Raw genomic sequence first — 14,950 nt, forward strand, 5'->3', positions numbered from 1 at the left:
CAGATACTGGGAGCAGCCTGGACTGCCAGGACACCAAACCTGTCCCCAGTGTGAAAAGACATGCAGAGTTCAACCTCCTCTACAGCCTCTTCTGGATGAACAAACAGACATGGTAGAAAACAGCAGACACCTGCACATTGAACACACACCAGACAGAAGGAGCAAACCAGGTGAGGGTTTTATGAGATCTGATAAAGGAGTAGCTTAAAAGACAGGGAACGGGAACCTTTTCAGCTGACAGAGCCATGCAAAAATAGTTTCTTCTTAAAGGAGCTAGAAAAATATATATAAATAATAATTATTATTTTTATTGTTATTATTGTTGTGGCCTCCATTATGAGTGTAAATCACAATAAGATTATGCACACATGCCCCGTGTGCAGCTCTCTCCTCATACGCATATTCATCAGTCCATTGGGGCTGGAAAGATCTGTACCTCTTGTATGTCGTCCTTCCAGCCATTTTAACTTCTCAAACAGTCAAAATAGAAAGCTAAAAAAGATATGACCTAAACATCATCACTTTTTCACAACAGAAATCTAGAAGGTAGAATTAATTTAGAGTCAGTCGTGTAGAGGGAGTGTAGCACCCCGACCTCCAGTATGAGCAAAGTGTGTGAAGATACATCAGTCACACTGACACAGGATAGTATAGGTTATGAGTTACAGCTATAGATTACCCATAGACTTGCACTAATAACAAGAAACACATTTATGTGCTTTTATACACAGTAATTACTTTTGATTTGAACATCAAAGCGTTTGAATAGTGTTTGGTTACAAGAGATGCAGATCAGCCTATACTGTATCAAGATTTGTGCTGTGGTGAGACTGATTTTTAAACTAACCCTAGATTTTTAAACTGGGAAAATGTAATGTTGAATCTAAATGGTTTTATCCATATTTGAAATGTATGTTGTTAATTGTTAAACACATTCTTAAATACACAAAATATAATGTATATATATATATACTGTATAGTTTTTGATTTGAACTAGTTGTATGTTGTTTTTGAATGTCCCTCCTTTTAATGAAACTAAGCAGTACAACATAATTTAAAAACTTTATTCATGTCATTTTAATAAATATATGATTATGATATGTAATTGTCAAACAATTACTTGATTATCATTAGACAAGTTCAAATCAAAATAGATCTAAATCAAATGTTGTTAAAAAGCATTATTAACACTTATATTAGGCCGGTTATTATGATGACTGCTATCACAACTATTTGCTCTTTTCATTTTTGTTCATGTTAAACAGCTGATGAAGTCCTGAGGAGAGTTCTAGAGAAGCATAAATCCAGTCTGAAGAGGAGGTTTGAAAACATATCTGAAGGCATCATCAAACCAGGAGCTGAGACACCCCTCAATAAGATCTACACAGAGCTCTACATCACAGAGGGAGAGAGTGAAGGGGTGAATAAGGACCATGAGGTTTGGCAGGTAGAGTCAGCATCCAGAGCACAAACCACAGAAGATACACCAATCAACTGCAATGACATCTTCAAGCCCTTACCTGGACAGGAGAAGCACATCAGAACTGTGATGACCAAAGGTGTTGCTGGCATTGGAAAAACAGTCTCAGTGCAGAAGTTAATTCTTGATTGGATAGATGGGGTAGCCAATCAGAATGTAGACTTTATCTTTCCCCTCCCTTTCCGTGAGCTGAATTTGGTCAGGGGTGATCAGTATAGTCTTCACAATCTTCTGCTTGACTTCCATCCTGAACTGAAGGAGCTGAAGGATGGTGAAGAATACAAAGACTGTCAGGTTGTGTTCATCTTCGATGGTTTGGATGAGAGTCGATTACCTCTGAATTTCCAACAGAACATATCTGATTTAAAACAAACATCATCAGTGGATGTTCTGATGACAAGCCTCATTCAGGGGAGTCTGCTTCACTCTGCACACATCTGGATAACCTCAAGACCAGCAGCAGTCAGTCAAATTCCTGCTCAGTTCATTGATCAGGTGACAGAAGTACGAGGGTTCAATGACCCACAGAAAGAAGAGTACTTCAGGAAGAGAATCAGTGATGAGAGTCGGGCCAGCCGAATCATCTCACACATTAAGGCATCCAGGAGTCTCCACATCATGTGCCACATTCCAGTCTTCTGTTGGATTGCAGCCACTGTACTTCAGCAGATGCTGGACAACACTAAAGACATTCCCAAAACTCTGACTGAGATGTTCATACACTTCCTGCTTGTCCAGACCAGAAGGAAGGATCAGAAGTATCAAAGTGGAACTGAGACAGATCAAGAGAAACTTCTAAAATCTCAGAAAGAGATTTTACTGAAGCTTGGAGAACTGGCTTTCAAGAATCTAGAGAATGGCAATCTGATGTTTTATGAAGCAGACCTGAAAGAGTGTGGCATTGATATCAGTGAAGCCACAGTGTACTCTGGCATGTGCACTGAAATCTTCAAGGAAGAATCTGTGTTTCACCAGAGGAAGGTCTACTGCTTTGTGCATCTGAGCATCCAGGAGTTTCTTGCAGCTGTGTTTGTGTTTCACTCTTATGTGACTGAGAACCTCGAGGCACTGAAATCCCTCGTCAGGGAATATCCCAGCCCATCTTTTATATCATCTCTTCAATCGGCGCTGGGCTTACAATCTCATCTACATGTGTTACTTAAGAGTGCAGTGGATGAGGCTTTGAAGAGCAGGAATGGACACCTGGATCTTTTCCTTCGATTCCTTATGGGCATCTCTCTGGAGAGAAATCAGAGACTTTTGAAAGGTCTACTGAACAACAAACACAGCACCTCAAAAAGTGTCAATGAAATATGTCAATACATTAAGGAGCTCAACAGGGAAGATCTCTCTCCTCAACGATGCATCAATCTTTTCTATTGCTTATTTGAAATGAATGATCATTCCATGCACGAAGAAATTAAAAAATATCTGGAGTCACCAAAGAACATCAAACAGAAATTGTCTCCTGCTCACTGTTCAGCACTGGCCCACATACTTCTGATGTCTGAGGAGGTGCTGGATGAGTTTGACCTGAAGAAATATAACACATCAGATGAGGGACGCAGGAGACTGCTCCCTGCTGTGAGATGCTGCAGAAAGGCACGGTGAGTTTCTGATGGCTATGGATAAACGTCTTATGAGAAAACAACTTATTTTTTCATTGATATTCTTGAGTGAAAAGTGAAAAGTAAAGGGAACTTGTGGATTATGTCCATTCCACTGCAGGACTGTGCATGACTGATTAATAGTGTTGATATCAGTGATACATACTGCTTACGTACGAGACATGACATAGGAGAGTGAAGGAGTTGGAACAATCAGAATTTAAGGCTCAGAGTTAATAATGATGTACAATATTCAATAATCCAATGCATTTGATATTCATTTGTAATTGTTGCTTTTATTTGGAATTAGGCTAAAATGTAAGACCTCTGGTTGTATATTCTGTTAGAGGAAATTACCTGAGGGAGGTGTGAAAGTGGTCTCAGTTGCTCACAGCTGGATCCCTTAACCCATTGTCCCTGTATAGCAAATGGTTCGGAGCCTTCCCGTCTCCAAGATAATAATCTGATATATATTCATGAAGGGATGAGACTATTGGGGGACACCCCTTATACTCAGAGGACATAAGAACTGAAATGTTACAATGGCTGATTAGAAGATTTTTAGGTGAAGCTCTTTGAGTGAAAACTCTGTCTCTCTCCCTTGATGCGCAGGTCTCCAACAACTCTTTTGGTCATACAAAAATTACCATCAAGAGTAATATTCCATTTTCACTGCAGCATTGGTTGCTAACTTGGCATTAAATGACACTTTACATTATTACATCACATCAAGTTTGACCTTTAGTATTTACGTCTGCCCTTTGATAACAGTACAGTCAAAGGTTTCACACATAGAGTGGTTACTGGTCAGGACTGATATGTGGATTACTTGGAATTGATCTACTGATCAAGTTATGTCCAAGTGAGCCATTGTCTCTCAGTGAAAAAGTGGTAACTATCAGTGGAGGAAACATAGTGCTTCTTGCATTTATATGTATGTTTGTATGTCTGCGTGTGTGTTTGAGTGTGTGTGTGTCTCAGCTATGTATCGAAATCCAAATATGCTAATGAGGAAAGTAAAAATAATGCGATGGAAGCAAATACCTAAAGTTGCTCATTATTATTCGATCAATAAAAGTCAGCTGATTGACATCTGTGCTTCAGCCAGTATATTTATTCAAATTGATTCATCTTAGGGAAAACTCAGCACCACTTCAACTGGAATTTTAGTTGCCTCCACCCTTTCATTATATTGATTTGAGTAATATTTTGTCACAATATTTTGCAGACTTGCTGAATGTACACTTACATATAAGTCCTTTGGAGTTGTTGCTACTCTTCTACAGTCACCAAACTTGCTGACAGAGCTGGACCTGAGTAACAATGACCTGGGAGATTCTGGAGTTCAGCTTCTCTCTAACGGACTGTCTAGTCCCCACTGCAAACTGCAGACATTAAGGTTGGTCTTATACAGCTTTATGTATGTTTTTATCAGTGGTGGCTCCTGAAAACAATTCTATGATAATGATTAAGGCGGCCCATTCAGTAGGTACATTAAGCAAGACAACTGTATCAATTTGTTGTTAGCTGAATAACTCATACAGTAATACCTTTTCTTCCACTAGTTCATTCATATTTTAATCATGTGTTTTATTATTTTTGATATACATCTATCTTTCAGTAATGGCTGTCTTTAAAGGCACTGTACAATAAAGTCATTAAGGTTCTGAAGAGGTATTGTGCTAGAAGGGAGCTTTTTCAGTTTAACTTGGAGAATTAGTGTGAGAATTAAGTAGTGTGTACCATTTCACTGGATATTTTCATCTCTGTCTCCATTTTACATCCATCCCTGAATAGTTTTTAGATTATATCCAATTTTACAGCAATCTCTCTCTTTCTCTCTCTCTCTCTCTCTCTCTCTCTCTCTCTCTCTCTTAGGCTCTCTGATTGTCTCATCTCAGAGAAGGCTTGTATTAGTCTGGCTTCAGCTCTGTCTTCAAACCCCTCCCACCTCAAAGAGCTCGATCTGAGCTACAATCATCCCGGGGAATCAGGACTAAAGCTGTTATCTGCTAGACTGAAAGATCCTTTCTGTAAACTGGAGATTCTTAAGTAAGTGTAGAAAGAAATCCCAATGTTGTATTTTTTCTGCATTATTTGTGTGAGATCAAATCAGTTCCTTCATACCAAGTGTAGTGGTGTATTTTCATAGTTGCATTTAAATAAAAAATGGATCCTGCATCTAGTAACTATAAACTATTTAAATAAAAACAATTGCAGATATTTTCTGTTTCAGAATATTATATGTTGTGACTGTGTTTCTGTTCCAGAACTGACCATGCTTCTGTCAGCAGAGCACGACCACGTTTGCTGAGATGTAAGTCTTAATGGTTAATTCAGTAACTGTATTAGACAGCTCAACTGGTAAATGGAACCTTGCACATTTGGACACTTTTCAGAACTGTACTTTTACTTTTTGCTTTTACTTCGCTGCATTTGCCATAATGCCATCTCTACTGTCAAGTTATCTGGTGACATTTGTGTCAGCTTCTGCCCAAACTTGAAAAAGGTATTGGACAACCACAGGGTGTATTGCACAACTCAGATAGCACATTCTTTAGTGTTTTTTTAATTTAAGTTAGGTTTGTAGATGTTATTGTTATAATTGCTATGTTATAATTGCTAGAAGGTTCTGTTGTCAGTCCAAGGAATCCATAGCCTGGGTGCCAGGCGAACTTAGCCCCGCCCACAACATTTGAGGTCGGGAAGTTCGGTCTGGCATTGCTCCGTTAGGGAGAAACTATGCCCGAACCAGAGCTGTTCGTACCAATCAAATTGTCGGGGCGGGCTTTATACTATGATGGACCGATGATCAACAGTAACGTAATCCACCATGTCACCAAAGAGCGCTTGGGTTGAATTTGTTTTCAACCAACATGGCTGCCGCTGGAGAGCTGATTGGCTGATTGGTTGTAGGTCTATCCAATTGAGCGAATAGGCATTTTTTTCCCTGGTTCGGTTGAAACACGCCCCGTAATCACAGCCCAATGGAGCAGTATCAGACTCATATTCTGACTAGAATTCTGAGTATGACAACGTCAGGCTAGGGAATCCAGGAAAAAAGCCAGCAGATAAAACTACGTTTTCAGTATTCCATAGTTTGTGACCAATGACCTTAAGGCTCAACCACACTTGGCTTTAAAATTAGACCAAGGTCAAAAATAATAAAAGCTCCTCGGAGGACAGTATGCATCCGAATGCGTTATTTGGGAAGGCATAGATCATTTGATGTACATAGATATTTCTTCTACCCGAAGTAGTTAGTTTGCTGAAAAAAAATCAGCTCTATGACTTCACCTCATTGCATCAGCTACTATGTTTCCTCAGATCAATCCATATCATCATATACCACAAGATAAAAATGCCCATTCTGTTTGCAACATATGGAGCTGTTTTCACTAACTAGTCGTTTCATTTACTACACATTATTGAAAAGAGTTTAATATAACCTATAGTCGCCCCACAAATTTGGAAATGAATATGAGTGTATAATGGCGTAATGCATAACCATATGCATCTCAAACAGACAGTGTCTGCCCAGGCCCCCCCAGTATGGCTAAAACACTGTTCATAAAACTTAGTTTAGTTAAAGGTACATTGTGTAGTTTTGATTGCCATCTAGTGGCGAGGTTCCTAAATTGCAACCAGCTGAATACCCTTCCCTTTACAAGCGTGTGCGAGTACCTATGGTGGCCGTGCAATGCCATAAAAACATGAAAAGCCTGATCTCAAACCAGTGTTTTGGTTTGTTCATTCTGGGCTACTGTAGAAACATGGTGAAGTAACATGGCAGACTCCGTGGGAGAGGACCTGCTCCCTATATAGATAAGTAGTCCTCATTCTAAGCTAACAAAAACACAACGGTTCGTTATAGGTAATTATACACTAATGAAATCCTAACTATGAATGCTACAGTCCCTTGCATAAGTTTTCATAAGTTTTTCATAAGTTTTACCCTTTTATTGCTTTTATAAATCAATCATGGTCAATATAAGTTGAAATACAAAAAAGCCCTCTTTAATGTCAAAGTGAACATTACTAAACTATGAATAGGGATGGGTATCGTTTGGGTTTTTTCCGATACCGGTGCCTAACCTATTCTTTTAAAACGATACCGGTGCCTAAATGGTGCCTGAACCGATACTTTTTTTTTTTTAAATAGCACAAAACGACGATTGACGACATTAAAGAAAGGCTGTTTTATTGCCTTCAAATTGAACAATATATTAACTGTTTAAGGTATACTATAAATATAAATAAATACAAAACACTTGGCTTCATACTACAGCTTCAAACCTTTTAACTTCAAACTATGAGCAATATATTATAAATAAATACAAAACACACACACACTCTGTACACACACTACAGCTTCAAACTTTAGAAATTCTTTTGCAGAAATATGAGCATATTTGCCTTCGGCTTCCGACCGTTTACCTTTCGCCATTTTCTCTGTTAAATTGATGGCTAGCTCCGTTTGTGCTTGCTCTGTGAAATGCTTCCTGCTCTTCGCTGTCAAGATTGTTGCTATGTAATCACGCGTGAGCGACACAGGCCAAAGTTTACATTGATGGGGCAGTTTTATATGTGCCCTACAAAATCTTCATACAGATCGTACTCAGACAGAAATACGCCACTAACGTTACTGCTCGTTAGCTATCGCTAGTTCTGTACTGTTTTGGAACCAGCCTCCGTGTTTCATGTTGCAGCCTGAAATAATTCCTGTTTATAAGACAACATTTTACGTAAGTTTTGTTCATTTAGCTACATGATTTGTTGCTGTTATTTATTTCAATCGGCTCAGGCACCGAAACGAAGCACCGAAATCTGCGTTGCATTTCGGTCCGGATAGGGACCGCTTGTATTGGAACCGGTGCCATATTGGAACCGGTTCTCGGTACCCAACCCTAACTATGAATGCTATATACATTTCTACTAATAGATCCCCTAAGTACTCCACACTGCACATTTAACCAATATTTAGTCTTCTTTACTTTATATGTAGTATTATCATCAATGCATATTATGTTTAAATATTATAATAATACATTTACCTCTATTTTGTCTTTTTTACTTATTACAAATAGTAAGTAGACTAATATGTTCAGGCAAACGTCATTTAAAATAATCTGTAGTTCATTTGTGTACTGAGTACTATGTACAGAGAGTTTTTTTAATACTCAGTTGAAAAGATAAATACTGTATGATGACATAGCCCGACACTGATTAATTATGAACAGCCACTTAAAAAAACAAATCTGCTGGTTTAGTTCATCGTTTTTGCATCAAACCTAAATTGAGCTGTTAACCTAAATTAACGAGTTTGTCAGGGCAACTTTTCATGTTAAACTAGTTGACGTATGACAGATCAGATGAGATTCTTGTTGTTAAAGCTCTGCGAGTTTTTGTCCTAGAGACATAAAAAGAACACCCACAGCAACCTTGAACCCTTTACTTTTAAAATACAGTTCGAAAATAAAATATAAATAAGCACTTTGTAAGGAGAATAGAGCTGATCTCTTGCACATTTCAGTCTGTGAGTGAGGTTTCTGCTCCTAAGGACCCACCCATTAGTAAATGACAGCTATTCATATGATAAGTAATGGTGATTCAGTGATCTCTATTGGGCCATGGTGTGGCAAGAAAACATGTGGGGGTCCATTCCAGGGCCATTACGTAATGGCCATTGTCTTTCTGAGGTGTCCCAGGTAACTCATCAATATGCATTTGTAGGGACACACATTTTGGAGAGGCACAGGTCAATCTGCTATTATAAATATGTAGTAGTGAAACCACACACACTTTCTGAATGCTAAACTCACATATATATAGCCAACACCTATGTTTACAAGGTTCAGAGTTCAAAAGTCTCGGTCCGAAATCTTTACAATGTTTTTTTGTACAAATTCTGAGCAGCTCTGAATGAAGGTTTTCGTAAGGGTGATTTTACATTTGATTTAAATACAATTTTATTTTACTACATTCCTTTTACGCTCATGTTATTATTGCTGAGGTCTTCTAAAAAAATTATCATATATACCACTTGTGCATCAATACTTTTAGTTAGGGGAAATATACAAAAACATCAAGGCATGTGAGACTTCCTAAAAAAGTAAAACAGGCCTGGGCCTCTTAAGGGTTAACTGAAGGCCCCGATCACAGAAAACAATGAACTTTTATACAGTATTTGTCACACTAACAGTTACACTGTTAATACATCTCTTCTCTGAATAAAGAATGATTTAAACTCTAATGATGATGATTGGTTAAGACATTTTTCAGGTCATTCCTCTCATTTCTACAACTCCCCTTGGTCACTTCACTTCTCACAAATCATCTGCTGACCATGAGCGGCTTGTCCATGAGGGCGATTGGGGCGACGCGCTGCCTAGGGTAAAAGGAAAAAAAAAAGAAAAAAAAACCTCCTGATTTATAAACGCAATATCCTTGTAAGTCGCGTAAATTACATGTACATTTAAATGTAATAATTTTTTTTCTGTCAGATTCTACCACTAGACCGTCTGATCTGCCTCTGTATGTCATTGTCGAATCAGGTAACAGTCGTTCAGTCAGTCTAAAGTCGTGCTTCAAATGGCCCCGCCCCTTCTGGGGCGATTTGGGGCGAAATGAAAATCGCCCCAGACCTCTCCCATTGACTCCCATTTTTCACAAAACAGAGCTCTCAATGCGTTCTCTATGGCTTCCGGGAGGGCTCGCCCCTCCATGTCGTGTCATAAGTAGGGGACATAAAAGCCTATACGAACGTCGTACAGCTTCGACGGAGGCATATTCTGTCAAGATGGCTGCCTTGTTCAGTGCAATAACTCGATTCGCTCTTTGACAGAAACTCCATTTTAGGCGACGTACTAATGAAGATAAATTGACAAGATAACAATTAGGACTTCCTAGATCAAATGTATCCATTCAACAGGTTTCTACAAAGGGAGGTAAATCCTACATCCAAGAATTGGAACAAAAGAAGATTGCGGTCGTGAAATAGCTAACGCGGTCTGTATTTCATATACCACTGTCACTTTTCATAGGTTTCACAGTGTGTTTCACAGTTCGCTTCTTGCACTAACACTGAATAATTTATGTGATGACTTATTTTGCTTTTGTAAGCCAATACTTTCAAGATCAGTCAATAAATATGATTGGTTTTGACTTATGTTACCTCTTCTTTATGATGTCACTGGACATATCATGTGTCCTGTTAAGCTATGTTACATCATACAACATTTGAGACACGTGGATAATGAAAAAGTGGGATAATTTAATGTGGAGCCACATCATGTTTGCTTATGAAGGCTCCTGGATGCAACTTTCTTCCATAGCTTTCCACCTGTAACTTGCTACTCTAGCTATGTAGCAAGAGGGGACATATTACTGTTGTGTACTGCCAATAGTGGACAAAAAGGTATTGCTGTATGAGTTAATCAGCTAACTTAATGTACCTACTGAATGGGTCGCCTTAATCATTATCAAAAAAAATTGCCCCCCCTGAGAATTTTTTCAGGAGCCGCCACTGCTGCTGACACCTCTATATATGTGGACTGGGGGAAATGCAAGGCTGATATCAAATGTCATGAGAAACCACCACTTTCAAGCACGCCTTCCCATCAGAACAGGGAGAGAAAGATTGCTTGTTATGAAGTTTATACTTTTCCCATATAGTGAATACATATGTTTTGTGTTTGACAAGACATCCAGTGCAAGAGGTCATGTCTAAGGGCCCATCCACACGGAACCTGGATTGCCTGAATCTGGAAATAAATGTTGTCGGATCTGCCTTCCGTCTACACGAACCCGGCGGATTGGGTCCCTGAATCCGCAACCTTTTGAATCCGGTCTCCAAGATTCCAACCCGCCAGCGGATCCGTGTTCGTGTGAACGCCCGATCCGCACATTTTCTACCCCGATGACGTAATTGCCCCACGTCAGCGCCCCACGCCTCGCAACCTCAGCCTGAACCCTTATTAACCCCGCTGCGTCACTTCATAACAGCAACAACATGAACTAAATCGATGTTGTTAAGAAGGGATGACATTAACAAGCCACATTTTTATCTACCACTGTTTAATCTATTTGCATCGGACCATTGTTCAAAACCGGTTTTTAAAAGTGTCAGCAATAGCCTATATGAGCAAATCTGACGTGAAAAGATCTTTATTATAGATGGAAGTTTCAAAGCGGTAACTTAACTCAAATGAGGGTTATGGTCAAGTGCGCGATTCTAACTAGTCCTGTTTGAGTGCTGTGGTAACAGTGATTTCAGGTGGTAGAAAAGTCGTTCAGCAATCGAAAGACTCGCCTTCTGTCTTCTGTGACTTTATGCACATGCACCATGACGTCTTTACAGCTGATTCAAGCACTCCGCTTCGCTCCAGTGTTTCTGTATAAAAAAAATCCGGATTCAGGCAATCCAGGTTCCGTGTGGCCTTAAACTAAGTCTCCAACCCCTATGCTTGCTGATGTTTTAACACCCTTCTCACTGGCTACCCCTTGTGTGTGTATATGTGTTGTGTGTGTGGTGTGTTTGGATTGTGAGGTAGTGTGTGTGTGTAATGCTGTGCTGTGTTTGGAATGTCTAGCATTGTATGTGTATGTGTGTGTATTGGTGGACTGTCTTTGGAATGTAGTGTGTCTGTGTGTATTGTTGGGTTAGGAATGTGTAGTTCAGTGTGTGTGTGTGGGTGTGATTAAGTGTATTGTGTAAGGAGTATGTCATTGTGTGTGTGTGTGTCTGTGATTGTGTGTATTGGTGTGTATTGTGTTTGGAATGTGTAGTAGTGTGTCTGTTTGTGCTGTGTTTGGAATTTACTGTGTGTGTGTGTGTGTGTGTGTGTGTGTGTTGGTGCGCTGTGTTTGGAATATGTAGTTGTTTGTTTGTGTGTGTGTGTGTGTGTGTGTGTGTGATAGTCAGCAGCAGCTGTCACTCCCCATATTCTGATGATGTTGTTCTCTCCTCTCTCCTCTCCTCTTGTCTGCAGATGCCTGTGAGCTCACACTGGACTCAAACACAACAAACAGACATCTCTCTCTCTCGAAGGGGAACAGAAAGGTGACACTTGTGAATTTGGAGCAGCTGCATCTTCACCAGACAGAGAGATTTGAAAAGTGGCCTCAGGTTTTGTGTAGAGAGGGTCTGTCTGGACGCTGCTACTGGGAGGTTGAGAGGAATGGGGCTCGTTGGAGAGGGACTCGTATATCTGTGGCGTATAAAAGCATCAAGAGGAAAGGGGAGGGTCATGACAGTGCACTGGGATATAATGACAAGTCCTGGAGTCTGGAGTGCTTTCATCACAGGTACTGTGCCTGGCACAATAATAAACACACTGACATACCTGCCCCCTCCTCCCGCTCCAGAAGAGTAGGAGTGTACCTGGACTGGCCGGCTGGCACTCTGTCCTTCTACAACGTCTCCTTTGGCACACTCACCCACCTGCACACGTTCCACTCCACATTCACTGAGCCCCTCTATCCTGGGTTTTGGGTTTATTGCTCAGTGTCCCTGTGCCATATCACATGACCTCCCAATGCTACAGGAACACAGGAGTCACCCACTCCAATTCATACACATGTGTGATGCTATGGGAATAGTGATATGTGTATTCTGTTTATACACCACTGCTTTGATGATACTATGTATATCCGTTGTATATTTTGTGCATTTTCTGAATTGAAGATATGGGTTATAGGGATTGTTCAGTCTCCTTAAGCTTTAGTTATTTGCTGCATTTTTTTCATAAGATGGTCTGTATGTGTATTAGGCATAGTTATTGTGTAATTTAAGCCAAAACAAAAGTGAATGAATTTTTCCATGTGTCAATTTGAAACACATAACTGACTTGGCCATTACATTCATTGCAGTAGTATAATAAGTAAGGTTACATTTCCACACAATGAATCACTGTAGCATGCAGGTAGATGAGTGAGGGCAGATGTGAGTTTGTCTCCAGAGTGACTCTTCAGGCAGGTGTTGGAATGAAATGTGTTAATTTCACGTTTAGATGGAAAGCTGCTCCTGTGCTCTGTGGCTTCTCACAGATCATCTGCATCCGTTCAGAGTGATGTCAGACATGTTTCTCTTCAGACATGACCTTGGAGAAAATACATCTCTCATACAAGCTGTTATCATTTCTGTTTTATTATGAAAGACTGATTGTATGTTTTTTGTCCTTGTATGCAGCAAAGAATGTGTTGGCAGTCATTTTGATTAACTTTTTGTGAAATCAACATTCTCTCTACTCTCTCTATTAGATAAAGTGTAATGTGAGGAGCAATTAAAATGAATCTAAATAAACAACACAAATTTCTTCAGACACAAACTACATGAGGGCATGACATTCATTTTCAAATAGAGAAAAAGAAAAACATGATGATTATAGAGATGCTGCAGGTAATTATCCAGCAATCTGACTGTTTGGGTACATTTACAAATAAAGTTTTACACAAACAACAAAGAAAACAGTGTTCATTCTACAATCTTAAACGCAGTCATTATCATAATCATGATTGTTATACTTCACCAATTCTCTCCCACTCTCTCCAAACTTCACAAAGAATAAACTATTTCTGTGTGTGTGTAAGTAAATGTATAAGGGGGTGTGTGTGTGTGATAGGCCACATAATGCTATTAAGCCAGGCTTCTCTGTCTGGGTTTGATCCTCAGGTACAATTGTGAGAATGAAAGAGTGAGCTCCATTATAAGCAGTGATACTGTAACACAGTAATATCTTCACATTGACATCTACAAGAATAGATACAAATACTCAACAGCAATCACACACACACACACCGACAGACAGAGTGACCCCCAGCAGGTTTCGGGGATGTAGCCCTCCATGTCCCCACAGCCGGCCCACCACCACTGCGTCTCCTCCTGGTCCTCCCTGCACAGGACGGTCATGCAGTCCCCCTCCCTGAAGGACAGCTCGTCCTCAGCCTCCACCTCATAGTCCCACAGGCCATACACCACCCCTCTGTTCATGATGCCCATCTTCTCCTGAGCACCTGTAACACACACATACACACACACACACACACACACACACACACACACACACACACACACACACACACACACACACACACACACACATTAATACACACAGGCCATACACCACCCCTCTGTTCATGATACCCATCTTCTCCTGAACACCTGTAAAACACATACAAACACACACACACACCTGTAAAACACACACGCACACACATCAAGACACACAGGCCACAGCAGCAGCAACTCCTCCTCTCTCTGTCTGTGGGAGGGTTTAATAAGGGGCATCTGTGTCCCTCCACTCCCCTGCCTCTGCAGTCACTGCTGTTGATCCTCCTGGGATGGGGGCATGTAGTGTCTACTCACAGGGGCATCAACACCTCTGTGTATCTGCTGTACACCTGCCATGCCTTGGTCCTTGCAGGGATGGGGCAGTGGACAGGGGCATCTACACACCCCTGCCATGTCTTCTGAGGGGGCAGATACTGATGACTCTTATTCTCTGAGAGAAAGGAACCCCCTTTTCTTTATGGCTAACAACACCAACACCTCCACTCTCTCCGTCTGAGGGAAGAGTTAGTTCATATTAGTATCTGTGTGTGTCTGTCTGCAGCTGCTGCTGCTGCTGATCCTCACAGGATGTGGGGCAGGGGTAGCATCTACTGCCAGTGGTCAGTCTTGATCCCTGCAGGGAAGGGTGTGTAGTGGGTGTAGCACCTGCATCTCACTGCCATGTGATCTGAGGGGGCAGATAGGGGGCACTTTAGAGTCACTCAGACAGAGAGAGAATAGGTTTGTGTGTGTGCTGCTGACACCCCTAAAGTAAGGAGGCTGCAAACACTTTTCATCTTATCTTACTTGATT

General features: G+C 40.5%; 1 protein-coding gene across 4 annotated transcripts in view; it reads left to right on the forward strand.

The window, feature by feature from the left end:
- LOC105894509 (NLR family CARD domain-containing protein 3-like) overlaps positions 1-13,323 on the forward strand; it is a 74,501-nt gene extending 61,178 nt beyond the window's left edge. For 3 of the 4 annotated variants that reach the window (XM_042703950.1, XM_042703952.1, XM_042703951.1), the window contains 6 exons: positions 1-170; positions 1,266-3,087; positions 4,316-4,486; positions 4,966-5,139; positions 5,358-5,404; positions 12,078-13,323. The exon at positions 1-170 is cut by the window's left edge and continues 114 nt beyond it. In XM_042703950.1, coding sequence (XP_042559884.1) covers positions 1-170; positions 1,266-3,087; positions 4,316-4,486; positions 4,966-5,139; positions 5,358-5,404; positions 12,078-12,616 — 2,923 coding nt within the window. In that variant the 3' untranslated portion in view covers positions 12,617-13,323. Of the gene's footprint in view, positions 171-1,265; positions 3,088-4,315; positions 4,487-4,965; positions 5,140-5,357; positions 5,405-6,856; positions 7,092-12,077 lie in introns of those variants that run through there. The other variant, XM_042703953.1, reaches the window with a different exon arrangement.
- The last annotated feature ends 1,627 nt before the right edge of the window (positions 13,324-14,950 follow it).

The sequence above is a fragment of the Clupea harengus genome, chromosome 26, assembly GCF_900700415.2.
Source record: "Clupea harengus chromosome 26, Ch_v2.0.2, whole genome shotgun sequence".
Classification (NCBI taxonomy): domain Eukaryota; kingdom Metazoa; phylum Chordata; class Actinopteri; order Clupeiformes; family Clupeidae; genus Clupea; species Clupea harengus.